Source organism: Mycteria americana, chromosome 2, assembly GCF_035582795.1.
Source record: "Mycteria americana isolate JAX WOST 10 ecotype Jacksonville Zoo and Gardens chromosome 2, USCA_MyAme_1.0, whole genome shotgun sequence".
Classification (NCBI taxonomy): domain Eukaryota; kingdom Metazoa; phylum Chordata; class Aves; order Ciconiiformes; family Ciconiidae; genus Mycteria; species Mycteria americana.
Genome location: NC_134366.1, coordinates 117,879,356 through 117,902,184, shown reverse-complemented (window position 1 = coordinate 117,902,184; position 22,829 = coordinate 117,879,356). Strand labels below are relative to the sequence as shown.

Below are 22,829 nucleotides of genomic sequence, written 5' to 3'. Positions count from 1 at the left end.
AGCTCTCAAGTAATGCTTACATAAAAGCCTTGCAGTCAGATCTCTTGGTGCCTCTATGTTTTTCAGGATATGAAGACAACAGCAATGTAAACACTCTACTATTCCAGAATAAACATCATGTAACCACAAAGCAGTGATGACATAACCTGTATATTAACTGGGCTTAATTTTCTACAATGTAAACTGAGCATCCACATCTCCTGTTCCTCAACCCACTCTAAAACAGCCTGTTAAGAGGAACATTTTATACGAATTTTCCAATTTTTAAGCAAAGACATATTCCTCCTTAGGACATTACTTTGAACATCTTTCCTTTTGTGTATCTAAAAATCTTGCTTCCTCCTGAATAAGAATGTCCTTGCTCAAGCAACATATTTAAATGCTATTGGTATTTTACAGCTGACTCAGGTGTCTAAGTCAACAGCTTGCAAAGAATATGTTTTTAAATAGCAAAACGTGCTGCTGCTGCTTCTTTTCTTAGTGTTGAAATACATAATATGAGAACAGCTGTATGGGATTAGACCTAACATAGATGTAGCCCACTACCCTGTCTCTATCGGTGGCCATAAAGGGATGCCTACAGAAGAGAATAAGACTGGGGAAAGCACATAGTGATACACACCCAGAATAATCTCTCAGGTTTGAGAGATCTGCAGACCTGGGATTTCTACTTCTGTGACTGCAAGTTAAGTTCACTTCGGGCATCGAAGCATTAAATATAGTAATGTGTAACCCTTTGTTTACTTTGGAAACTATTCCTTAAGGCATAAGAAATACTGATCTTAAGCTATGACATAAAATATGATATTAAGCAAATATTGCTATAAAGGAGTTAACACTGGACTTCATATAGGTGTTACTCATGGATCTTTTAGTCAACCAGCTTGTTATTGCTGATATATTCACGTCATACAAAAGCTTGTGTTAAAAATACAGGTAAGAAGATGATTATTATTATTAAGAAAACCCCAAACCTTAATTGTTCTACCTGTTTAAAGGACTTTATTTTTCTTGTTTTCTCTTTGCCTCTTCTCTGAAAAAGCTGATATGAGAACACATTTGCTTCTATGATTATGGGGAGCCAAGTACATTCAAATCTTCACCCCATCTGTGCTATGTGCTAACTAATGTGCTGCTTTAATTAAAGTTACTCCAGGATGACAATCAATCTCTCAGGGTGCAGAAGTGCCACCTGAAAGCCCTTCTTCTTTCCAAACTAGAATGGCAATAATGGGATCTGCGCAGTAATCTCTTCTATGTACTTGCCTCCTCTCAGGCAGGCTTCTCAGCTGTAACTCAGTCTATTAAGAATTCTCCATGTTTCATGTGGTACATACATTGCACGTACACAGCTAGTGTGGGTTCTCCTTGTTGTTTTGAAACATCTCACAAGTTGGAAATTGCCACAGATAGAACTTCTAATGAACTCAGCTTAAAAAAATTGACCATTTTCCACTGGCAGTTTCAGACAATAGACCCAAGGTATCAATTCATTCTAGCACTCCTCAAAACTACTTTTTTTTCCATTCTGATGGAGACAAACAGCACCAGCAGGTGCTAATTTGTAATCTTAAAAGAAGAACAGGGTGATGAAAGAATTAATATTTTACTGTAGTACCCTTCAGACATGTATGATATCATGCTGAATGAAATGCTCATCAAGAAACCAAATTGGATGTAACTTGAGAAAAAAGCACAACCTATTAAAAAGAACCCCTCAACAATATCGAACTTAGCAACTGAGAGTGTGTAATTTTCACTAATAGCCAACTTTTTTTGCAGTGATGTTAAAAACACTCTATCTCTAAATAGGCAACATCCAGTAAGGTGTCACAGTTAAGGAATTTCTAGTCTGATTCTTGATTTGGCACTGCGTCTTCTCAAGTTGATGTTTATGAACCACAGCCCCTACCCTGATGCTGTAACAAAATGGAATCACAGTTTTCCTTTCAATCAATACTGTGTTTTATGCTATCTACATATGGGTTTAACAGAAACTACAGGTTAAGTGGTACACTTCACTTTATGTTTGTTAAAATTATTTTTAAAAACTTCTAAAAATTGCTAATATTAAAAATTTGAGTCAGAAACATTTTAAAAGTAATTTTGATCAGAAAGCTATCAAGGACTACTAAGTATTGACACAATGAAAGACTGCAATTTTCTACTCAGGTTGCCTATATTACTGGGGCATTTTTAAGCTTATGGGGCAGCAGGAGAGACATATTTTTATTTAGTGATCTGATTAAAGTCTTAAAATATTTCTGACTGGTGGGAAGCCATGAAATGAAAATGCCCATGTTTCCTCGGCTACAAAATGGTAAGTATTCCATATCAGTCTGGATTTTCAAGTTGTGATAAAAACGTATGGCAAACAAAATGCCTGTTTTTCATTTGTTTGTTTAAAAATGTTTGGCCAAAGTCTTTACAAGAATGACTCTACTGATATCAAGAGATTTACAACAGAAATTAATTTGGCCTCTATATATTATTTGGTTGAGGAAAAGTGTTTTTATTGTTTGGTAGTATTTTACTTTTAAAGTAACCCAAGCCTGTAAAGATAGCTGTGTACCAATGAAAAGCTAAATTGCCCCAAGACATTTGTCACATTCAAGTGATTTGCTTTTCTATGTTTCCTTTGAAGAACCAAAATAATGTATACCAATGTACTATTTATAGCTGTGAGAATAACAACAAAACATAATCTTTCCATGCACTTCTGCATCTGCTATGTTGAAGAGAGCACTGTCCTTCAATTTTTGCAAATGTAATGTCTAACATGGAAATCTAATATATTTAGCTGAACAAGTAAACCAGGCTGACCGTGTGCATACTCACTCAGGATCATAACACAGATGCTTTCAAAATCACCTTCTAAAGAAAGAGAATTACTAGTCATTAGGACACTAGCATCTCCTTAGACACTTCAAACAGATGTTCTTATAGAGAGATGGGTGACCACCTTTCACAGACCACAAGTCTGTGGTACAACTCCTGAAGACCTGGAAGCTATTTAGAGATAGCCTTAATCCTTCCCCCAGCTGCCACATTTCTAGACAGAGATCAGAGAAAGTCAAGTATTTAGAAATTTATTTCTTCGAGTGGTCTTAGTTAAGCAGACTCCTCCTATAAAAGGATGATATAGAAAAAAACTTTTCATATACTGCTGCCAAGATCTGAGAATCTTAATTACAGGCAGAGGTTAGGGCAATTAAACTTAAGTATCAGTCTTGTTGTAACAACAACCTGTTTTGTTGTAGTAAAAACTTTATGCAAGGCAAAGGTCAGAAGAAAAATGCAGCTTGCTTTCCATTTGCAAGTAATTAATTTTCTGTTTCATATGATTTCTATGGCTATGTATTGACTTCAGAAAGGCCTGATTGTCTGTAGGGTTTGCTGAGATGGCCCAGGCAGTATGCACAGTACGCACTCATGCAACATGAAGAGAAATCCCTTCTTGCCCAGTCAACAGCTACCCAAGCACATTGGTGTACAACTGCAAGCCGCTCCATAAAGGGAAAACAGCAAAACTTTATTCAAGTGGAGAGCAGATTCTTCTGCTTACCATTTGTAGAAGAATAAACATGAGATTGAGCATCTGAACCTCAACATCAGATCACCCTTTACTGGGCTTGGCCTAGTTTAATTTCCAAGAGAGACACGTTTCTGATATGATGACCTCGTGGTTAAGTTTGGCTGCAAGAAGTTCTTGCACTCGAGGAATGCTGAATTCTGAATTTTCCTCTGATGCTAAATAGGTCTCTGCCAGCTTTGGTCCTCTTTCAACTTCATTTACTTTTGTCAACTAATATGTCACAGGTTAGAAGCTTCATGGAAAAAATAATATGAGCGAGAGTAATATTTTCATTCATAAGTAAGACTTCTGCCCAAATAGTGTGTCACCTTTTTTAATACTAGCATGCTATATAGTTGCCAGCAAAAAACATTATGAGCCAAGTTCATATGGTGAATAAGTTCCTTCAGATCGACTGGGGAAAGAGAAGAGGACATAAACAGGAAAGCTGAACCCATATGTGCATGACACTGCATAACTTCCTCTCTAAATTTGAGGTCATAGATACGTTCGATCAGCTAAAATAAATAATTCTGCAAACTTGCCCATGCAGTTTTTCTTCCTGTTCTTTTTGCACTGGTAAGGAAACAAATTTATGGCTTACCTTTCAAAACCAATCTGCCGTAATGTTTTCTCCCATGTTGAACCTATACAAAGAGGAGAAAAAACAAACACCCTCAGTAAAGAATCTTTATTGTATGAACACTCTTACTCTTCTCCTTTCCTTGTGCAGCTGGAGTCTGTATAGTAAGGTGATATTTCCACCCCTACAGCAGTACTTGTAAGGAACATCTGTTTTCCCCAGAGTGAAGAACTGTTAAGAGAGGCTACCACTGGGTGACATAACTGTGTGGAGGGGTATCAGCCTATATAACTCCTTTACATTGCAAAGCAGCCGGTCACTGCTACAGTTCACTGCGATTCCAAGGGTGGTCTCCTCTTCTACAGCAACATGATCTGTACATGACTCCTGAAAGCGCTGAGCTGGCATCTCACATCACGCACTCTTCACATTTCAGCTTTTCATTTTACTGTAGTGTTTGCCTGATTCTTGCTGAAAGCTTTACAGCTCTTTCTGAAATCCAGCCTTTTTATTTTTAAGCAAAAGCATGAAGATGTATGTCTGGTTTATTGTTTAACCCTTCATAGTCATACAAACAGCTGGAAAGGACTCTTTCTCAAAATGATCAAGGACTCAGCCCCACCAACTACTCAAATGGGCAGACTCATCCAAAGAGTTGCCCTCAGTATTTCTGATGTATTTAATACAACTTTTACCTAGATTTTCTCAAAAATACCCCCCCCCCCCCGCAAGATTAGGTGATCAGTTTTCACCTCTTGGTAGTTTTTTGCTTATTGACAGTCTCTTTCTTGCTACCATTATGTGGTCATTATAAATACAGGCTACTAAGAGCACAAATATCTCCAGTCACGCAGGTCTGCAAGGCAAATATGTAGGAGGACATGAAGCTGGGTCATGGTTTGCTCTGTGTCTTTTTATACTCCTGTGGGAAATGTAACAGGACTCCATGCAATGTAAGCAACTACAGTTCTTTCTGAATGCTTCATTGTATGTAAACTGAGACCAGAGAAGTGACAATAACTCCTGTTGCTGATGCAGCCCGTCACCGAAAGGGAAATATAAATTAGGAACAAACAGATTCCCTGTGAGTGACATTTAGTAGTACCAGAGAAACTCAGAGACAAGTAACAATGTTGCCGAGAAGTACTGAGAAAGAGCGGAAAGACATGAAGGAAAGCAATTTTGTCTGATTTAAATCTGGAGAATTTCAGGATTAAATGTGTATTGTGCAGCGAGTGCCCATACAAAGACTATAGCAAAATAATGGATTAGAGTCTTTCCACTGACAATCCAAGTCCTACTCGCTAAATTAGTATGGGAAAAGTGGTGACATAATATTATCAGTCAGAAAAATCTCTGCAGATGTGTCTCTTACCATCGTTACCTTTCCATTCTGTTAAAGATATCAGCTCAGAAATCAATGACCTGCCACGTTTGTAGTATGGTATTTATCTCTAACCTGCAATGTGTTAAATATTTGAATAAGACCTAGTAGATGCTTTTCATCTTTGAATTCAGGACACTTACTGCCAATCTAGATAAGAATCTAAAAACTCAACTTCTAAGAAGTTTTGGGTTTGAGAGTTTGGGTTTTTGTTTTGTTTTTTTTTAAACCTAGCGACAGAATTCTTTCTACTCAATTGACTAAACTTTCCAGTTTAGCCCAAGGAGAATGTGGTAAATTTCTAAAGTAATGATACAATTTTTCTGTACAATATTATCTAGTATCTGTCTGGTTTGCAAATCACAGACTGAGCAAATAAAAACTGAAATGAATAAAACCCAAAAAGCTAATTTCCTTATAGGCCTATGTCGTGCAAGGCTTTATTCACAGTTCCTAACTGGACAGCCAAAGAATGAAGTTAACATGGGCCTGCAGAAAATAAATTCCTTGCATTAATCTGTTTTTTTTAGAAAGAGGAAAAGAAACTACATTAAAGTATATGATCCTAAAATCAACCAAAGTCCGACATTTCACTCCATACAGGAAGGATTTGGGTTGGCTAAGGGGTAGGTTCACGGCCAGTTCCAGACGTGGTCAGTATACCACATTATACTCTTCTGGAACCCCTTCTTCATTCAACTTCTCACGGCCAGTCACTTCAAACTTCAGTCACACACATATTTTCAGCGAAAGGCTCTAAAAACCTTTTCTAATGGTACTTTAGGGCAATGGACACAAAGCTTTTCTGTTCAGGACTGTTACAGCTATAGCCAGTGATCAATGTAAAAACACTTTTAATTGTCCCCGTTCAGTCCAAAGCAGGCAGGGATTTCAGGCCCATATCCAGCAGAGTACACAGCAATAATAGGCTTCAAAACTGAGGTTCTACCTTCACTTTATGGAAAAAAATGAGTCAACTGTGCCACTGTTCTGGAATAACCGAACAATGTACATTGTTTGATCAGTACAGGGAGCTTCTACTGTGGCACCTGTATTTGCCTGAGGTGAGGCAAGACTTCTGCCTGCACATCTACCTACACACAATACCTTTCATCAACACTAAGTTCATATTTTATAAAGAGAGGTCCTCTAAAGGCATCTTTAAAGCAGGACAACAAACATTATCACACACATTTATTTCAAATAAACATTAAAACCAAAAATCCTGTGTAGCACAATAAACCGTCAACATTTCGTTGAGATAAATAAAGAACCACTCCATTAACATCTTCTATTATGAGTTATCCCCCAATCCCACCACCTTCTGCACACCCCTGGAGTATATCTGGTTTCATGTAGCACTGATGAATCAAGTCATTGCTAAAAAGATGACTGTGCCACTCCACAGGCAAGCTCAGCGCAGACACAAGCAATTCTCCATATAGTTTATGCAGTCCTGCTGGCTCTGAAAGAGTATTCAACAGTTTTTGAAGTTTGAAGATTTGAAGAGTGTTGAAGAAAAGAAATCTCAATAGTACTTCTTAAAGCACAGACTAGTACTGGCATCTTTAGTCAGTGCTTCTATGCTTTCCACTGTTGTGTATACTAGTTGTATGAATTTTTCACCCCATGATTGGCTACACTTCAGTTGTATGATATATAGAGAGTTCTACAGAAGAGAGAGAGAGGAAAAAAGCAAAAGAGAAAAGGGAATTGGTTCTCCACTGGTTTGAAATAATCTTTTGGCTGCAGCTGGCTAGCAGAACACTCTTTGAAATGCATGTGACTTCTCTGAAGCAAAGCCTGCCAAGAACACAACTAACATTTCATATTAGAAAAATATACATCTTTTTTATGGAGTCTTATTTTACAATGTTTATGATCTAAACATTCTGTTTTAAGATTTGCCAATTCCATTCTCAATAGTATCAACTTCTACACTGCACTAACAGCCAAAAGTAAATACCCTGAGGTAACAGCAGTACTAAGAAGAATAACGCTATTAAAAGTCTAGAAAACTTATTATTTGATTTAAACCTTACCCGGTGCTTCCAAAACATTAACCAAGATTTAAGTCACGTAACTCTCATTACAATCAAAACAGGAGTTTTTCATGAATTAAAGACTTGATCCTGCTCCCAAAGAAATCAATAGGAATTTGACTATTCAATTCAGTCTTTCTCTCTGCTGGGACTGTGGAAAACATTCACCTGTCGACTTTCAGAATCGATCCACTGCTACACTTCAGTTGCTAAGTTAATTTGGCTTCTCTTTGCTTTCTGTTTTTTACTACCATGTCAAAAATACCAAAACTGTTTATAAGAATGCCTTCATTTGGTAGCTTAAAAAAAAAAAAAAAGTTTAATTAAGATTTTGTTCCAAATATTTGCTCCAGAGTGCCTGACCATTCCCATCTGTTCCAAAGATTCTGTTTCACATTAACAGCACTAGCTTTAAAATTCTTCAAAAAGATGAAGCATAATGTACTTCCACAATTACTGCTCATATTTAATAGGAACAATGGTAAAATGCACATCATGCTCACATATGCACTCAATGAAATCCTAGCATAAGAATGAGAGTGTGAGAATATGAGATTTAATAAGATAAAATGAAAAACATCTTTCTGAAATGAAAAGTTGTCTTCTTTGACAGGTAGGCTTTCATTTATGTGGCAGTTTCCGTATTTGATTTGGTTTGGTTACAACTCTCTGCTTCCTATGAACTTACTGTGAATGAGAGGACTCATAATCAACTGCTAGGCTGCTCACCTTTACAAACAATGAAGTTGCCTAGCTGCTGAAATGCAATGGTGGGCTTAGGAAAAACACAGCATAACACATTCATAGAATCATAGAGTCATAACATACCAGGTTGGAAGGCACCTCAAGGATCAACTGGTCCAACCTTTCTTGACAAAAGCATGGTCTAGACAAGATGGCCCAGCACCCTGTCCAGCTGAATCTTAATAGTGTCCAATGTTGGGGAAAAATATAGGATAAGTGATTTTCAGTCATTCATGGAGGTTGCACAGCTATTCACTTTGAGCCATATCACGCCCTATCTGCCAGTACAGCGGAGGTCTGTAGCTGGTCCCTGTTCAGGGAGAAGTCTGGCATGCACTGTAAATGCACAGCAAAAACACATGCCTCCTATACCATCCCCATGCAGGTATGCGTGAAGGTCCCTATGGATCCTGTGGTCCCCAGGACCGTGTGCAGTGATCACCCACAGCCCTCCTACCTCCTTAGTTCTCCAGAGTTAGTGGCTACTTTAAGAACTACATGCCCATGTCTGGCTCTGCTCTTGAGGCTTTCTAACAGTAAGAATAATAATTCTTGCATTCTTTTCTGCCTGTGATCTGGCATAAGGACCAGAGGGAAAAATGTGACTTCATTGAACCAAAAGACATTGTCTGACATTTTTCAATAAGCATTAAGTGAGCCTGTCAGCATTCAAGTAAACAATGGGAATAGTATGAAGATCTTCAATGACTGGAATAGGACAAAATATCTGTAAATTACATCAACTCAAAGGTAAAAAAATTTTTTTGAGCTCGTCAACGGGGTACCACAGAGAGTCACCCAGGCAGTCTGAAGGAACTAGCAAGGTACCAGACATAGCACAGTCACACTTAACTCATGAGAGTTACAGGCAGGTGTGACCTACATAACCCCGTTATGATACGTTAGAAACAGGTAGATGTTCTTGGAATAGTAACTGCATTGACCTTTTCTCTAGCATTTTGCAGGAAAAGAGTTTCAGAGGAACTGCTGATTTTGTACTGGTCAGAATATTCCTACCAATTTCAAAATTTTTAACTGAGGCCTGTGACACTTACTAGTATTCTCCAAACCAGAGAAAAAAACCCAAACCATCCCAAAACTTTCACATATTCAAGAGATACAAAACAGTAATACAGAATACTCCAGAAATGGAAAGAAATACTTTACTAAACCTTTCCATTGCAGGTGCCACTTCTCAACTCTGTTTCTCAAACAACTTAGCAGAGAACAGGGCAGAAGTTCACAGAGTCTAGCCCAGCTGGACTAGTCGGAGACCCGAATATCTGAATCCACACCTAAAAACTCTCAACAAACTGGATGAACGCACTGGCTTGTCCTGCTAGAGCTTCTCTTTCAGTAGACACACGCGTACCATATAAACCATTTGAGGTTTCACAGTCTGTTTTCAGTGGATTGGGGAACATTGCTCTACTGTATATTCTCCTTCATAACCTTAGTACTTACTAACCAGTTACTAACCAGTACGACTAACTAGCTGAAATGTACACAACTGCAACTGATAAAAACTGCCATGTTTGGAACACGTTGGCTTCAGCAGCTTCATATATTATTAACAGTCTTTCCAGTTCCTTGTTCCCAGTAGCAAACTTCTATCTTCTCCCAAACAAACAAACAAATAAATAAATAATGTTTTCTCTTTTTTGCTTTTTAACCAATACAGAACCACTGGTTTTATGAAACAGACTAGTAGTTTTGACTACAGAAATGCATGTGGCATAGGAAAGAACTTTTTCTTACTTGCTCCACAGTAGTATAGAGATATTATTAGCGCTTACTTACCCGCACATTGGCTATCCAATAGCTAGTTACATACAATGTGCCTCTTACAAAAATGATCATTTATCTCGTGTGAAGCGGCATCAGACAATGCTACCTTGGCATTTAGCATCTATCTGTCCATTTTGAGAAATAAATCTCTCTTACACTTCCTCTCCCTTTGATTCAAACTACCTAGGCTGCATCCTGCACTCATCACTTTGTAATTTGATCACTGCAGTATATCATCTGGGATAATGACATGACTTTCTTTTAAAATGAGGTCTCTTAATATGGCATATTAATACTCTGCTGTGTCCATGCTGGTGTTTTAATTCAGATCAGGAAAGCATTTCTTGAACAAGTCTCTTACCATGCTTTGGTTTGCATGACAGAGTGATCTCCAAGTACACAAACTGGATTCCTTTCACATGAAACTAAACCGCACCCCAAGGACACAATTGCTGTGTTTCAACCACTAATGGGCATTCGGTCTGCATGACCAGACCAGAGCTAATCCACAGTAAACCCCACTCAAAATATGTACCGTGTGGCGGCCAGGAACACTAACTACTTCACTCCTATCACGTTGTGCTGCTTGCTAAGGCAGATGCAGCTCACCCCACCACTCCCAGTCCCAGTCCTGGAGTGCTCCCAGAAAAGCTTTCCAGTTACAGTCACCTCGAGGGATGAAGGGGCAGGTCAGGGTACTCACGCTTAGGATTGTTTTCTGGGCTGTATCCCACCTGCTACAGTGAGCAGGAGCCTTTCTACTGCCTGATGTACAAGCAGGGTTGGACTGGATGCTCACCACAGCCACACTCACCACAAAACCCCAGGGAGCCAGTTCTGTAAGGCACAAGAGCAGATTTCCCCCTGTACTCGGCACTGGTGAGGCCGCACCTCGAATACTGTGTTCAGTTTTGGGGCCCTCACTACAAGAGAGACATTGAGGTGCTGGAGCATGTCCAGAGAAGGGCAACGAAGCTGGTGAAGGGTCTAGAGCAGAAGTCTTCTGAGGAGCGGCTGAGGGAGCTGGGGTTGTTTAGCCTGGAGAAAAGGAGGCTGAGGGGAGACCTCATCGCTCTCTACAACTACCTGAAAGGAGGTTGTAGAGAGGTGGGGGTCGGTCTCTTCTCCCAGGTAACAAGTGATAGGACGAGAGGAAATGGCCTCAAGTTGTGCCAGGGGAGGTTTAGACGGGATATTAGGAAAAATCTCTTCCCTGAAAGGGTTGTCAAGCATTGGGACAGGCTGCCCAGGGAAGTGGTTGAGTCACCATCCCTGGAGGTATTTAAAAGACGGGTAGATGTGGTGCTTAGGGACTTGGTTTAGTGGTGGACTTGGCAGTGCTAGGTTAACGGTTGGACCTGATGATCTTAAAGGTATTTTCCAAGCTAAACGATTCTATGATTATTTCATTTTTAAAACAACTTCTCAAGGAGAAGGCATAAGGGAAAATCTGGGCTGTTATGGTGTGCTGCGCACACTGAAGAGACTATAACCACCAGTAAAACAGAAGTGGAGGGCCAGTGGTCTAGCATTCTTGCTAGGTGAAGAAAGTGATTACTGAATACATACCAAGAAAGAGGTCATACCAAGAACAAAGACCAGACGTTGCAAGTCTTTACTTGCTTTCCACTCATACCAGCTTTCAACAGATTTTTGACTGAATAAAGAGTACAAATTTGATCCCTACACGATAATGTCATGGGAAAGATTTATTGTGTATCTTCTCCTGTGAGGAAAATATTAAATTATTATTGTGAGATACAAAAATGGCTTTCCTATTAAAAAAGCAATCTTGACTCATTCCATGTTAACCGGAAAATTAATCATCATCAAAACCACTATTTCTCCTCTAAGGAGATTTTAAAGAGTGGGAACTTTTGCTAATAAAATGAGCAGACTAGGAATATAGAGCAAAGTGCAACAGTACTGACACTATGCTTGTGTGTGTGCACAGAGATGCATATTGCTTTAAAATGAGTATTAAGAAGACAACAGCTATGGTAAAGCGATTAACGGATGTATCTGGCAGTCACTTCTTCCAGCCTGCGGCTTCCCTGGGAGCTCTGGGAGCCCAGAAGGGTCAGCAAAGCTCCTGCAGGTAAGTGGAGAGCCTAAAAGCAGCTGCTCCACAGGCCTAATCCATGTTCTTTGTTTTGATCTTGATTAGCACCAGAATTGGAGGGCTGGGGGAGGATTGTTTTTAAAATTGATCATTTAACTTAAGGTAGATAACACAACGTTAAATGATCCCTAGGGCACCTGGGACATAAGTGATATAGCATCTTGCTGCTCGCAGGTCAGATCATGGCAAATGGAGGCAGGGACAGATCCCAGCTCACTCTGTGTGATGGTAAGACCAGTGTCTCTGAGCCTGATCCAAAGTCTATAGAAATAACTGGGAAGATTTACATTGAGTTAATGGGCTTTGATAGTTTGTCTGAAATAGAAACAAATAGCAATAAGGAATAGTAAAAAAATAATCTGTTTTTCAGTAACGTAAACAACAGCTACTACTTCTACCCCAGTAATAAACCACCGAGGTGTAGTGTTCTGGATAATTCATTTGGGGAGAATGGGAGCAGAGGAAGAAAAAGTTTCAGAATTTAAAACATTAAATGGGACACAGCTTGTTTTAAATGTGAAGTTTATGTATTTTTATATGAGAATCACACACACCATTTTATACGTGAAGATGACTTGTTAATTAAACAGCAAGTTAAGAGATGTGTGGAAGAAATAATAACTTGGAAAAAGAAAATTTGGGAAAGTACTTTCTACATTTGTTCTTCCATGCCAGATTTGTTTAAAATTATACACAGGTAATAAAGCAAATTTTTTGGCTTTTTTGGCAATTTTTTGGCTGAATTCCTTCACCTGTTTTTTTTAATCAGCTTTTTCACAAGGATGACAGATTCCATAGTTTTTATCAGAATGATCACTTCTTTTGTCTGCTTAGATATAGTATATTAAAAACACTTATAGGCAATCTTCCCCTGAAACACACACATGCTTAAAACCACTCTTATTTTAACCTCATTTCATTTCAGATTTGTCTTCTGAACAAGGTAGCAAAACAGCAAAACCCACAGCACTAGAAAATCTTTGGGGAATGTGTTTAAGATGAACCTAGTTAACAGAAAGCTTTTTTTTGTTGTTATTTCATCTATTATTTATCTATTTGTTTGCTGTAATGGTTGGTCGGAGGTTTTTAACCCAAATTTCCAAGGATACTGGAGATTTGAATTCATTCTGGTGTCTTTTACTTTTGGTTTTTAAACAGACCTGCTCCCCTTTCCCCATGACAGTAGACCACTGCAAAAAAGGACGAGGAAAAGGACTTTGCACACCGTGCAAAGCATAGCTTTGTAGGTCACCAGCACACAATCACACTGCAGGAGTAAAGTGGGAAAGAATCAGATGGTCCACAGATATAATCAATCTCTTATTCTTTTTTACAGCAGAAAAGGCTGTCAGGGCTCTGAGGAGCAGCCTCGAAGGAAGGCGGCATTTCCTGCCATTGCCATGGGGAATGTGAACCTCAAGTCAGAGAGTCACTGAGCTTAAGAGCATCAAAGTTCTGCTCCAGACCTTCTGAAAGGAGGCCAAATAATAACTAAATGGGCCCTTTTTCAAATATGGAAGACTGGCTTTGCTTTGGTTTTCAAAGTAAAAGCAAAAGAACTCAAAGAAAACTTGTAGTAAGTTTTATTTTTCATAAACCTGATGAAAATGAGATTTTTCTCCATTTTTGTTGGCAGAGAAAATCTCTCCTCTCCCACCCCAACCGACACTGCTCTGTCTGCTAAATAGTATCTTAGAGGCAAGGTTTTCACTTCAGAGCGTAATTGACAGGCATCCTTCCAATTTCTAGAGCTACCCTCTGCTTAGTTTTATTGTAACATAATATACTGTTATGAATAATAATGTCGACCTAGTTTCCTGCAGTGATGAATGTGTGCAGTGTGCCAGTGCAAGGAATTTGCTTTTCATTGTCTCATTTTCTCTTTTTGTCTCATCAGAAGAAGGAGAGGTGGGCAAACGTTTCTTCCCGAATTCTGCAGCACAGACATATGGGAAGGGGGAGATAAATAACAAGTATGTCTTCAGCAGCACATCCACATACAAGAAATTATGGATGAGAGAAATAAGGATGGGAAACTAGGAAATCTTGCACAGAAACAGGAGATGACAGAAAACCAGCATTCCAGTGGTGGTATCTTTGACTCCACTAACATTTTGTAATGCATGCCTTTTCTCTGAAATTGCTTTCTTTTTACATAGCTTTTTCTAAAGATAATAAAGAACCATTTCATTCACATTATTTCCCTCACAGATTAAGGAAACACTCGCATAGTATGACAAAGACAGCAACTCGCTGGTAGGCCTGAGGACCTGCCCATATTCAAATTTTTCAGCAAAAAACCCCAACTTGTGTCAGTGGCTAAAATGACACTAGATACAAAGACCTGAAGTTACGTGTGAAGGATGATATCCAGAATAAACTTCAGAAAACTGGCTTGAGATGTGTACAACCTTAGCACACCACCTTCCACAGAAGCAGAAAACAGCACTTTCAAACTCTCCTTCTGTTTGCATGCCATTAAGAGAAGGCAGCAGTGACTGCACCAGGCAGCAAGATATTTGGGGCACGAAGGCTGACTCACTCACAGAGATCTCTTCAGAAGAGAAATCTGGATGCAGAAGGACGTGCTCTTCTGGGCAGTAGTGTGAAGCGGGCATGCAGACTCAATCTGTGAGAGGGAAACGCTTCCAACAGATGTCATTTTTCCTCTCTAGCAAATACGAAGATGCCTTATCTAGTTCAGCTGAGAAGTATAAACACATATGCACTGAACAAAGGGTTTCTTTTGTTTTAATTTTCTTTGTCTTTGCAGAGCTTACAATTCTGTGATTTCACTCAATTTTTCCCAGAGTTCTAGTCTGTGAGAACTGAAAGGGCAAAGCTCCTGCCTTCCAGCTCCTATTCCTCTCAGTCAAGAGACAGTCAACTGCATAGCTATTAAGCTGCCCAGGGAAAAAGGAACAGGCAAAAGAATGGGGGAAAATAGAAGGTGGTGAAGGGCCAGTTGCAGAGTCAGCCCAATCCTTCACTTCTAGACATTCTAAAAGACTGTTGCCACTGCTGCCTCTCCTGGGTGAGGAGCCCACATGGACAAGGGGGTTGGCAAGGAGGAGTTCGGGCAGCTGGAGTCTGACTGAGGCCCCAAAGAGGCACAAGGGAGATGCACCAACAGTGGAGAGACTCCCCACTCACCCCCATCTCTCCCTCCCGACTCATGAGCACACAAATTTTGGCATCCCCTGCAAAGGCAGGAGAGACTAGCATCATGGGCTTTGCCTCTTGCAACTTGTTCCGTTGCATACCTGGAATATCTGCTGGATTTCACTGCCCCTGGCAGGGGACAAGAGCCACAGGTAAGCATTACTGATCTGTGCTCTGCTCATGACCCGTGAAATAGCCACAGTCGAGCCACTAGAAGTGCTCAGACAGATTTCACAAGGATCCAACACTATGTGATTGTGTTCAGTTTTGTCTATAATAGACTGCAGGATTGCATCCAGTGTACTAGCAGATCATTTCACAACACGTCATTAGTTTTCATTAGGATGCCACAAATAGCATAAGCACTATCAATAAATTAAAGAAATCACCAGGTTGCCTAATCATTCACATTTTCAAAAGCATGCCGTGCTTTTTGTCTTGCATGCTTCAAATAGTTTACAAATAGTTTGCTCTTTCTACAGTTACGTGCTTAATTAGAAGTATTAGGAGTAATTTCTCCCCATTAGTTTGTTTGGCTAAATCTAAGCCAAAAAAACAGTAAAAGCACTGAAACTTTTGCCATTCTCATAAGTTACCAGATGACAAGAGTATTCTCACACTTACTTAAAGTGTGCTTATTTTGTCCTCACTGGAATGTGTTTTATTTAAGTGCTTCATTAGGGTATTAACAGAGTCATACCTTTTGAGCAAATACTGAAGAGGATGATGAGCGGTAATAATTTCCTACTCAGCAGGGATTTTCATGTTACAGAAATCATGGGCAATTTAGATGTGTGACTCTCAAATGCATTTCTAAATCAGGTATTTTATTTATTCACGTGCTGCTTCGTTGCCTTTAGAAGTGATGTTACATCAGGCCTAACAGAACAGGGACAAACAGCACACTGTATCGTTTGCTTCCTTTCAAAGATCATGGCCAACAACAGCAGTGCTTCAAAGCTTGCACAAGTTGGCGAGTTCTCCCAATCCAAGAGGATCTGAAGAACTGGAAGGTCCCACAGTGGGATCACAGGTGCAATCAATGCCCTCAGAGAATAAGCAGTTTATAAAGCATCTTCATGGGTCTATTAAAAAACATATTGGAAACATCCTTGTTGTGCTCAAAATAAGATACACCAAAAATGCTACAGTTCAAGATGACTTCGTATGATGGATATTAGCCCAATTTCTAAAACCATTTGTCTCATCCTAAACTTTTCTTTGCATCAATTTTAGAAAACTATTTATACTGAATATAGAAATCAGGGCATCTTGGCAACATTTTCTGCCAGGCATAAAGCCTGTCAAAATTTCTTGTCCTTGCCAGCTGGAACGCATTCAGTATATTTTATGTGGTTGCAAATGTGAGCTATTCACAGCAGTGGAGGACACTACCCGTGACAGGCTGAAAGAGAAGCAAAGAGGTGAAGGAGAGAAAAATATATTCAATAGGAAAAGTGGCTGAAAAGTACAAAAGGGATCAATTTCTAACAAAGAACAAGTCATACATAAAAGCATTGATTTATATTGGAAAGAGATGTAAATGCCAAACTCTGCACTACATCTAAACTTAATTTAGATCTAAATTAATCTAAACTTAATTTAATCACCTTTTATCTGGAGCGACTTCTTTAAAGACACTCTGTATGAGAAAAAAAAAAATTAACTCACAGTCTAAAACCTGCACATCATGTCTTCTAATTACTATTCTAGAAAGGAGGTTTAATGGCAGAAATAATGAAAATTTTTCTTCTGTCTCACTAATCTGTATTTGTATTTTATATCAACACTGTGGTACATTTCTTTTTTAAAGTCAGTGGATGTAAAGTAATAAGACTTCAACAGGGCTCTCAGTAATGTTTCATCCAGTTTTAAAAATTATATTTTCTAGGGTGGATTTCCTGGAGTTTCTACACCTTTAACATCATCACCATATCTGCATGGGACAGAAGGACAAAATGATGCCTAACTGATACTGCTTATGGGAGAAGAGGGCTCTAAAAAATAGGGCAGAGGGCTCCATGTACTAACAACTAAGCACATGGAGATGTAAGAGAGACTCACTTCAAAAGGATGCTGCAATTGTTTGTGCTCACGGATGTTTGTGCTAAAACATCTGGCCTCCAAAATCAGGCTGCAAAGCAGATGATACTGAATCACAGTCAGGAACTCACCCCTCACTCCAGCTCACATTAAAGCAAGCTGTAACGTTAGCCACATCTATACGTAGACAGGTATGCACCCACTGGCACGTCAGTGGAGGTTTGCTGATGAGCAACTCCAGACTGCAAGCACTTCCCATTCCTCCCTACGCAGAGGTCCGGTGGGAGGGTATGTGATTTACGGAGACTGCTCCCCACTGCCGACACAGCTGCCCACAATCTGAATTGGGCAGCTGTGATGGGAGGGCCAGCTCTCCCCGGCAGGGACACAATCTGTCCCCACCGCACAATAAAAGACGTCAGCTAAGCGTAGTCCAAAATGCCAAAACTCATAGATAAAAATTGACTACAGCTCTCTGTTATTAATCTCCCTGGTTCTGTTCATGCACATTTAATAACGCAGGTCTCCATGACTCTTGTTTAAAGGTTTATTGTAGATACGCTAATCTGAAAAAATGTACTTTGTTTCTAAGCGGCTGAGAACTGACGAGATTTACAGTACTTCAGCAGAGGTCTTGGCTGGTGACAGTCAGCCTGGGATACATCTGAGCATCAGCTTTTATATAAACAGTCTATGCATTGTCTACTGTTGCAGTGTACATCAAACATGAAAACTGGTCCCACAGACGCAGTGAACTGGAGTATCCTCATTGACAGAACAGAAAATTGTATCACCAGACCAAGCAGTTAGAAAATCGAAACCTCAGGAACTACACGGAGCAAAGTAGATCTGGAATGTGTGATCTCTTCAAAGGATTCAGAAATCTGTAATCTCACATGGACCAACCTTCAAAAATCTGCATAGATTTTCTTTTTTTAAAAAGTGTCAATTCTATAATAATTTCACTCATCCCTAACAGAACAGCAACATACAATAAAGGGGTCGGTGGATGGCTTAACAAATATTCAATATAGCAAAGCCTGCAAGCTACTGGTCAGCCTGGAAAAGTTGTGACCAAAAGCAATTACTACTTGACAAATATTTGGAGGCCTCTGTGAAACACTTCCTGCCTGCTGCTGCATTTTTTTAAATGCCAGTTTTACCGTCCACTGCGTACACCAGAAAAGGCACCCAAAAAAGCAGCAAATGTCACTGCCCAACTTAATGGGACCCAATTTTATCCTCTGAACATTTGGCCTTTTTAAAAGGGCGGGACCTGTCACTCTAAAAAATTTAGTCAAATTCACCTTACATCTTCTAGAATTTGAGTAAATCACACTGCTAATAAAAGAGGCAAGTCCTTACTGCTACTGTTACTTGCCCTTTACAGAAAAATAATGAAATGTTAGTGGCTAGCTCTTCAACCCACTGAAGAGCAAACTGCACTCCTCCTCCTCCTCTTCCTTCTCCTCCTCCTCTTCCTCCTCCTCCTCCTCCTCCAGTGTTGCTCAGCCCACCCTGATATTCCTCCCCATAGTGGGAGGGAAAATTTGGACTCTTCATGACCCTGGCTTGAAACACTCTTCATGCCAAAAACTCCAAAGAGCCAAAAGTCTTGAGGCAAGCAAGGCCAACCTGTCAGAGGAACCCCAAGAACAATCCACAAATGTCAAAGGAAATCCCTCACCCCATTAAGGCTGGGTGTGCAGGTAGAGAGACACAGGAGACGTTTATTTTCTACATCCCTGTTCTCCACCTCCTTCCAAAGACAAAGATGCTGACTAGGTCGAAGTCCCTGCACTAGGTCAGCCCCACCACCCAGTATTCATTGCAGCTGTGGAAGAGGAGTGGTATTCAAATTGCTGAAGAATTTTGCTTCTGTCTCAATAGGTAAACACTGGCCACTCTAGTTTAATAAAAGAAAAAAAACAACACTCCCCCCTCCCCCCCTTCAAAACTACTTATGTACAAGAAAAGGAGAAGACGCAGTGCTGCAGGTTATTCATTATTAATCTGACTTATTTTCTCATATGGCATTAGTTACACGTTACTTGAGAGTTTAAAGCAATTTCTAGCTTTAAGTAAATATCTGCTCAAGACAAATTATGTACAGAATTAAGGATTAATTCACGAGAGAGATTTTAGACTTCAAGTAATTTTTTTCCTATTAGTGCCTCATAACGAAGTAATTGTTGAATTAGTAATACATTTGTCAATCCCAGTAAGCAATTATAGTTAATACGTATAAAAAAAAATTACTGCTCCATTTTAGAACGTGAATAGCGAAAGTTTGGCATGAGGTTCTAATTATCTACTGAACATGAGTCATGCCAAAACCAGTGGGACAAATCGTATCTTAACTCGTAATGCTAATGTGACCCTGCTGCATGCGGCTTCCCTGCATCATGGCCCCAGTCCTGAGAGCAGAGTGCCCAGCGGGATTTGTACAGGTGCAACAGCTGGCCCACGTTCGCGAAAAGTTAAAGGGTGAGGGTGTGAACTGCAAAATGAGAACAAACGCAAGAAGCCAGCTCAAGTGATTCAGCCGAGGGGGTTCAAACCTTTAACAGAAATAACTAATAGCTTCTTTTCTACACCACAGCAAGCAAATAAATATGCACACCATGTCAACAATAATACCTTATACTCCCTACTTATCTGAAGAGAGATTAAAAAAATGGGCACAAACAAGCAGCTTTTGGTTGGCAGGTTTTCATACATGAACTATGGACCCTGAAAGATGCTAGACACCCCTACCTCCTAGCAACTCACTGTTGGCAGTGAAAAGGAGAAGGACTTACACCGGAGATTTTTTTTGCAACCTGTTAAATAATTCAGGGCTTTATCTCTTGTGCAGCTGTTCTTCAGCAGTTTTCATGGAGTGATGTGGGCAGAATTAGCTGTGGGCAGAATTAGCTCTTAGCTTTGAGAGGTGAACGTAACCTTCTATTACACCGTACGCTGAAAAGTATGCATTAAAACTTGTCAGAAGGCAAACGGACACAAATACTGAATTGCACGGGAAGCGGTGAAGAATTAAAAGTATAAAAAGGAAAAGAGTCATTTTAGTATGTTTCCAACACACATGTCAAAGGGAAACCAAGAAACAAATTCTGTACTTTTATTTATGCACAAACTCATCAGGGATCTAAATGACTCGTCTTAAGGTATCTTGCATTTTATGCATTCCTACGCTAGAAACTCAATTCTCTAAACTCACCTTCTAAATTCAAGGAAAATATCTTTTCTGGTGGATTTGCTGGCATCAGCACTGTCTAAGGGCCAGGCAACAGTGGGATCCAGCTGTGCTGGGGGCTGTAAAAATACAGAAGTGCACAGACAGTGCTTGCCTTGAAAAATCTGCAATCCAGACAGGACACAAAAGCTGAGGGAATTGTTAAGATCCAGCATATTAGGAAAGGCTGAGAGAAAAGGAGGGTCTAGGCTGTATTGAGCTGGGGTGCCATACCGAATCACCATGTTCAGTAATATGCTTCTGCGGCTTCTCATCTTTCTTCAGATGGCTGGAAGTTTCTTTTTAGGTAGCTCTCAAGTGACAGAGACAGTGTCCATCTCCTCTTGTATCAGGCCCAACAAATCCATACATTTCTCAAATATTCTCCCTCATTCTTTCCTCTTTGAAATTGGCCTAACAGAATGGCTGTGGATGATGGCTGTGTCCTGGAAGATCTCTTCTGCTTGCATGCTAATCCCGCATAAAGTAAGACAATTAACAAATAGTGACTTCTTGATTTAGTGTATATCACATCTCCCCCTCTCTCCATCCTGTTTGCACTATTAGTACTGGAAGTCACTGAAGAAGAGAAGTTGTTTCATTGCTGTTTCCAAGTGCCTCAAACCCCGACAAGTGGAACCTCTGTGTACGCCTAAAACGTACCAGAGCTCCTGGCTGTTGGAAATGTCCTGAGGACTTTTGGAATGAGCTGTTGGCATACATGCCTGAAAAAGTGGATTTGCCAAGCAGTGATATGAGGATTAAGATACTCAAATTACTACCAAAACAGCTTTTTATTTTTTTATTTTATTTTCAAGACATCCTTTCAGTGTCAACAGAGAAGGGCCACACAAATACTCAGGTCAAATGCTTACGTGACAAACTGGTTAGCAATGGCATTTGCACTTCTGCCAGAAGTGTTAATGTTGGGAGACCTCCTGCTGATCTCAGGAAGCAGGAACCAGGAAGCATACTTACAAACGCAAGCAAAAGGAGAGCTCAGCACGACTGAAATATAAAGTGTCCAGTTATTGTAGCAAGCCAGATATCTGTAGCCAAAGGACTAGGGAGGGTCTACACAGGATATATGTGGTACTGCAAGAGGAAATGCGCTGCAAAAGAAATCCAAATATAGCACGTAAAGATATATTGGGCTAAATAAAAATAGATGCAGCTAATGAATGACACTTCCATGGAGGCTGACTTATGCTTGGCATATGGATAAAGCAATTAGCCAATTAAGAAAATTACATTAGATTACAAGAAGTAATAAGGGTACAATTTACTCAAAAGGAACTGATTTTACAGATACAAAAGGAAACCATAGCCTGGTTTCTGTGGATTCAGGCTGCTGAGCAATTGGACCCTGCTGCACTCTACATCCTGTTACACTTGTCACTACACTGCCCACAGTGAACGAACACGAATGAGGATAACACTCCTGTATCACGATTTGTACCTGATAAAAGTTAAATAAGCTGAAAAAGGCCAATTAGTCACCTGATTGAGGGACTAGAAACTGACTCTGGAGAAACCATTACTGTGTCTGATGCACAGGGAGCTGCATCTCACTGGGCCAGCTGTGGTTCCTGGCATGCTGGCAGCTATCAGCAGGAGAACCCTGAAGGAAGGAGACAGAAAGGAAAGCCAACAGGAGATTGCCACTGATGCTCTTCAACATGAGGGTCTCACTGGATGCCCTGCACTACTAGAAAGATGAAGCTCCTATTTAGGATCAATCAGCACCTCTGCCAGGGGCATATTAGATCCATAGCTGAGCACCTCTGCAGATAGATACACATTTCAGGTGAAATTCTATAATGATTATTCAGCACATTAAATGTTTACATTATTGGTACTGTACTGCTTGATTTTTTAATGTCTCACAATAAGTCTTTTGTAGGGAAAAATTCTATTAGCTTTTTGCACTGATGAAATAGTATACTTTCTACTGGGAAAAAAACACTGAGCAAGAGAGGAAACTAGAACATGATAAATTGAAGGGGAGGTCTGCAGGAAGACCCCTGAGATAGCTCTATGAAATCTGCTCCTGCAGGTACCAATAGAAGCATCAGGGTAAACAAACAGGCTAGAAAGTGGATCACTGGCTCATTAATTTTGTTATAGTAAAAAATAAATACTCACATGCAGA

At 39.9% G+C, this 22,829-nt stretch overlaps 1 protein-coding gene across 1 annotated transcript in view; it reads right to left on the bottom strand.

Annotated features, from left to right (window-relative positions):
• The window catches only part of PIEZO2 (piezo type mechanosensitive ion channel component 2), a 321,451-nt gene that overhangs the window by 166,307 nt on the left and 132,315 nt on the right, over nucleotides 1–22,829 (bottom strand). Inside the window, exon 4 of the mRNA XM_075494355.1 lies at nucleotides 4,179–4,221. Within this exon, the coding sequence (XP_075350470.1) occupies nucleotides 4,179–4,221 (43 nt within the window). The remainder of the gene's footprint in view (nucleotides 1–4,178; nucleotides 4,222–22,829) is intronic.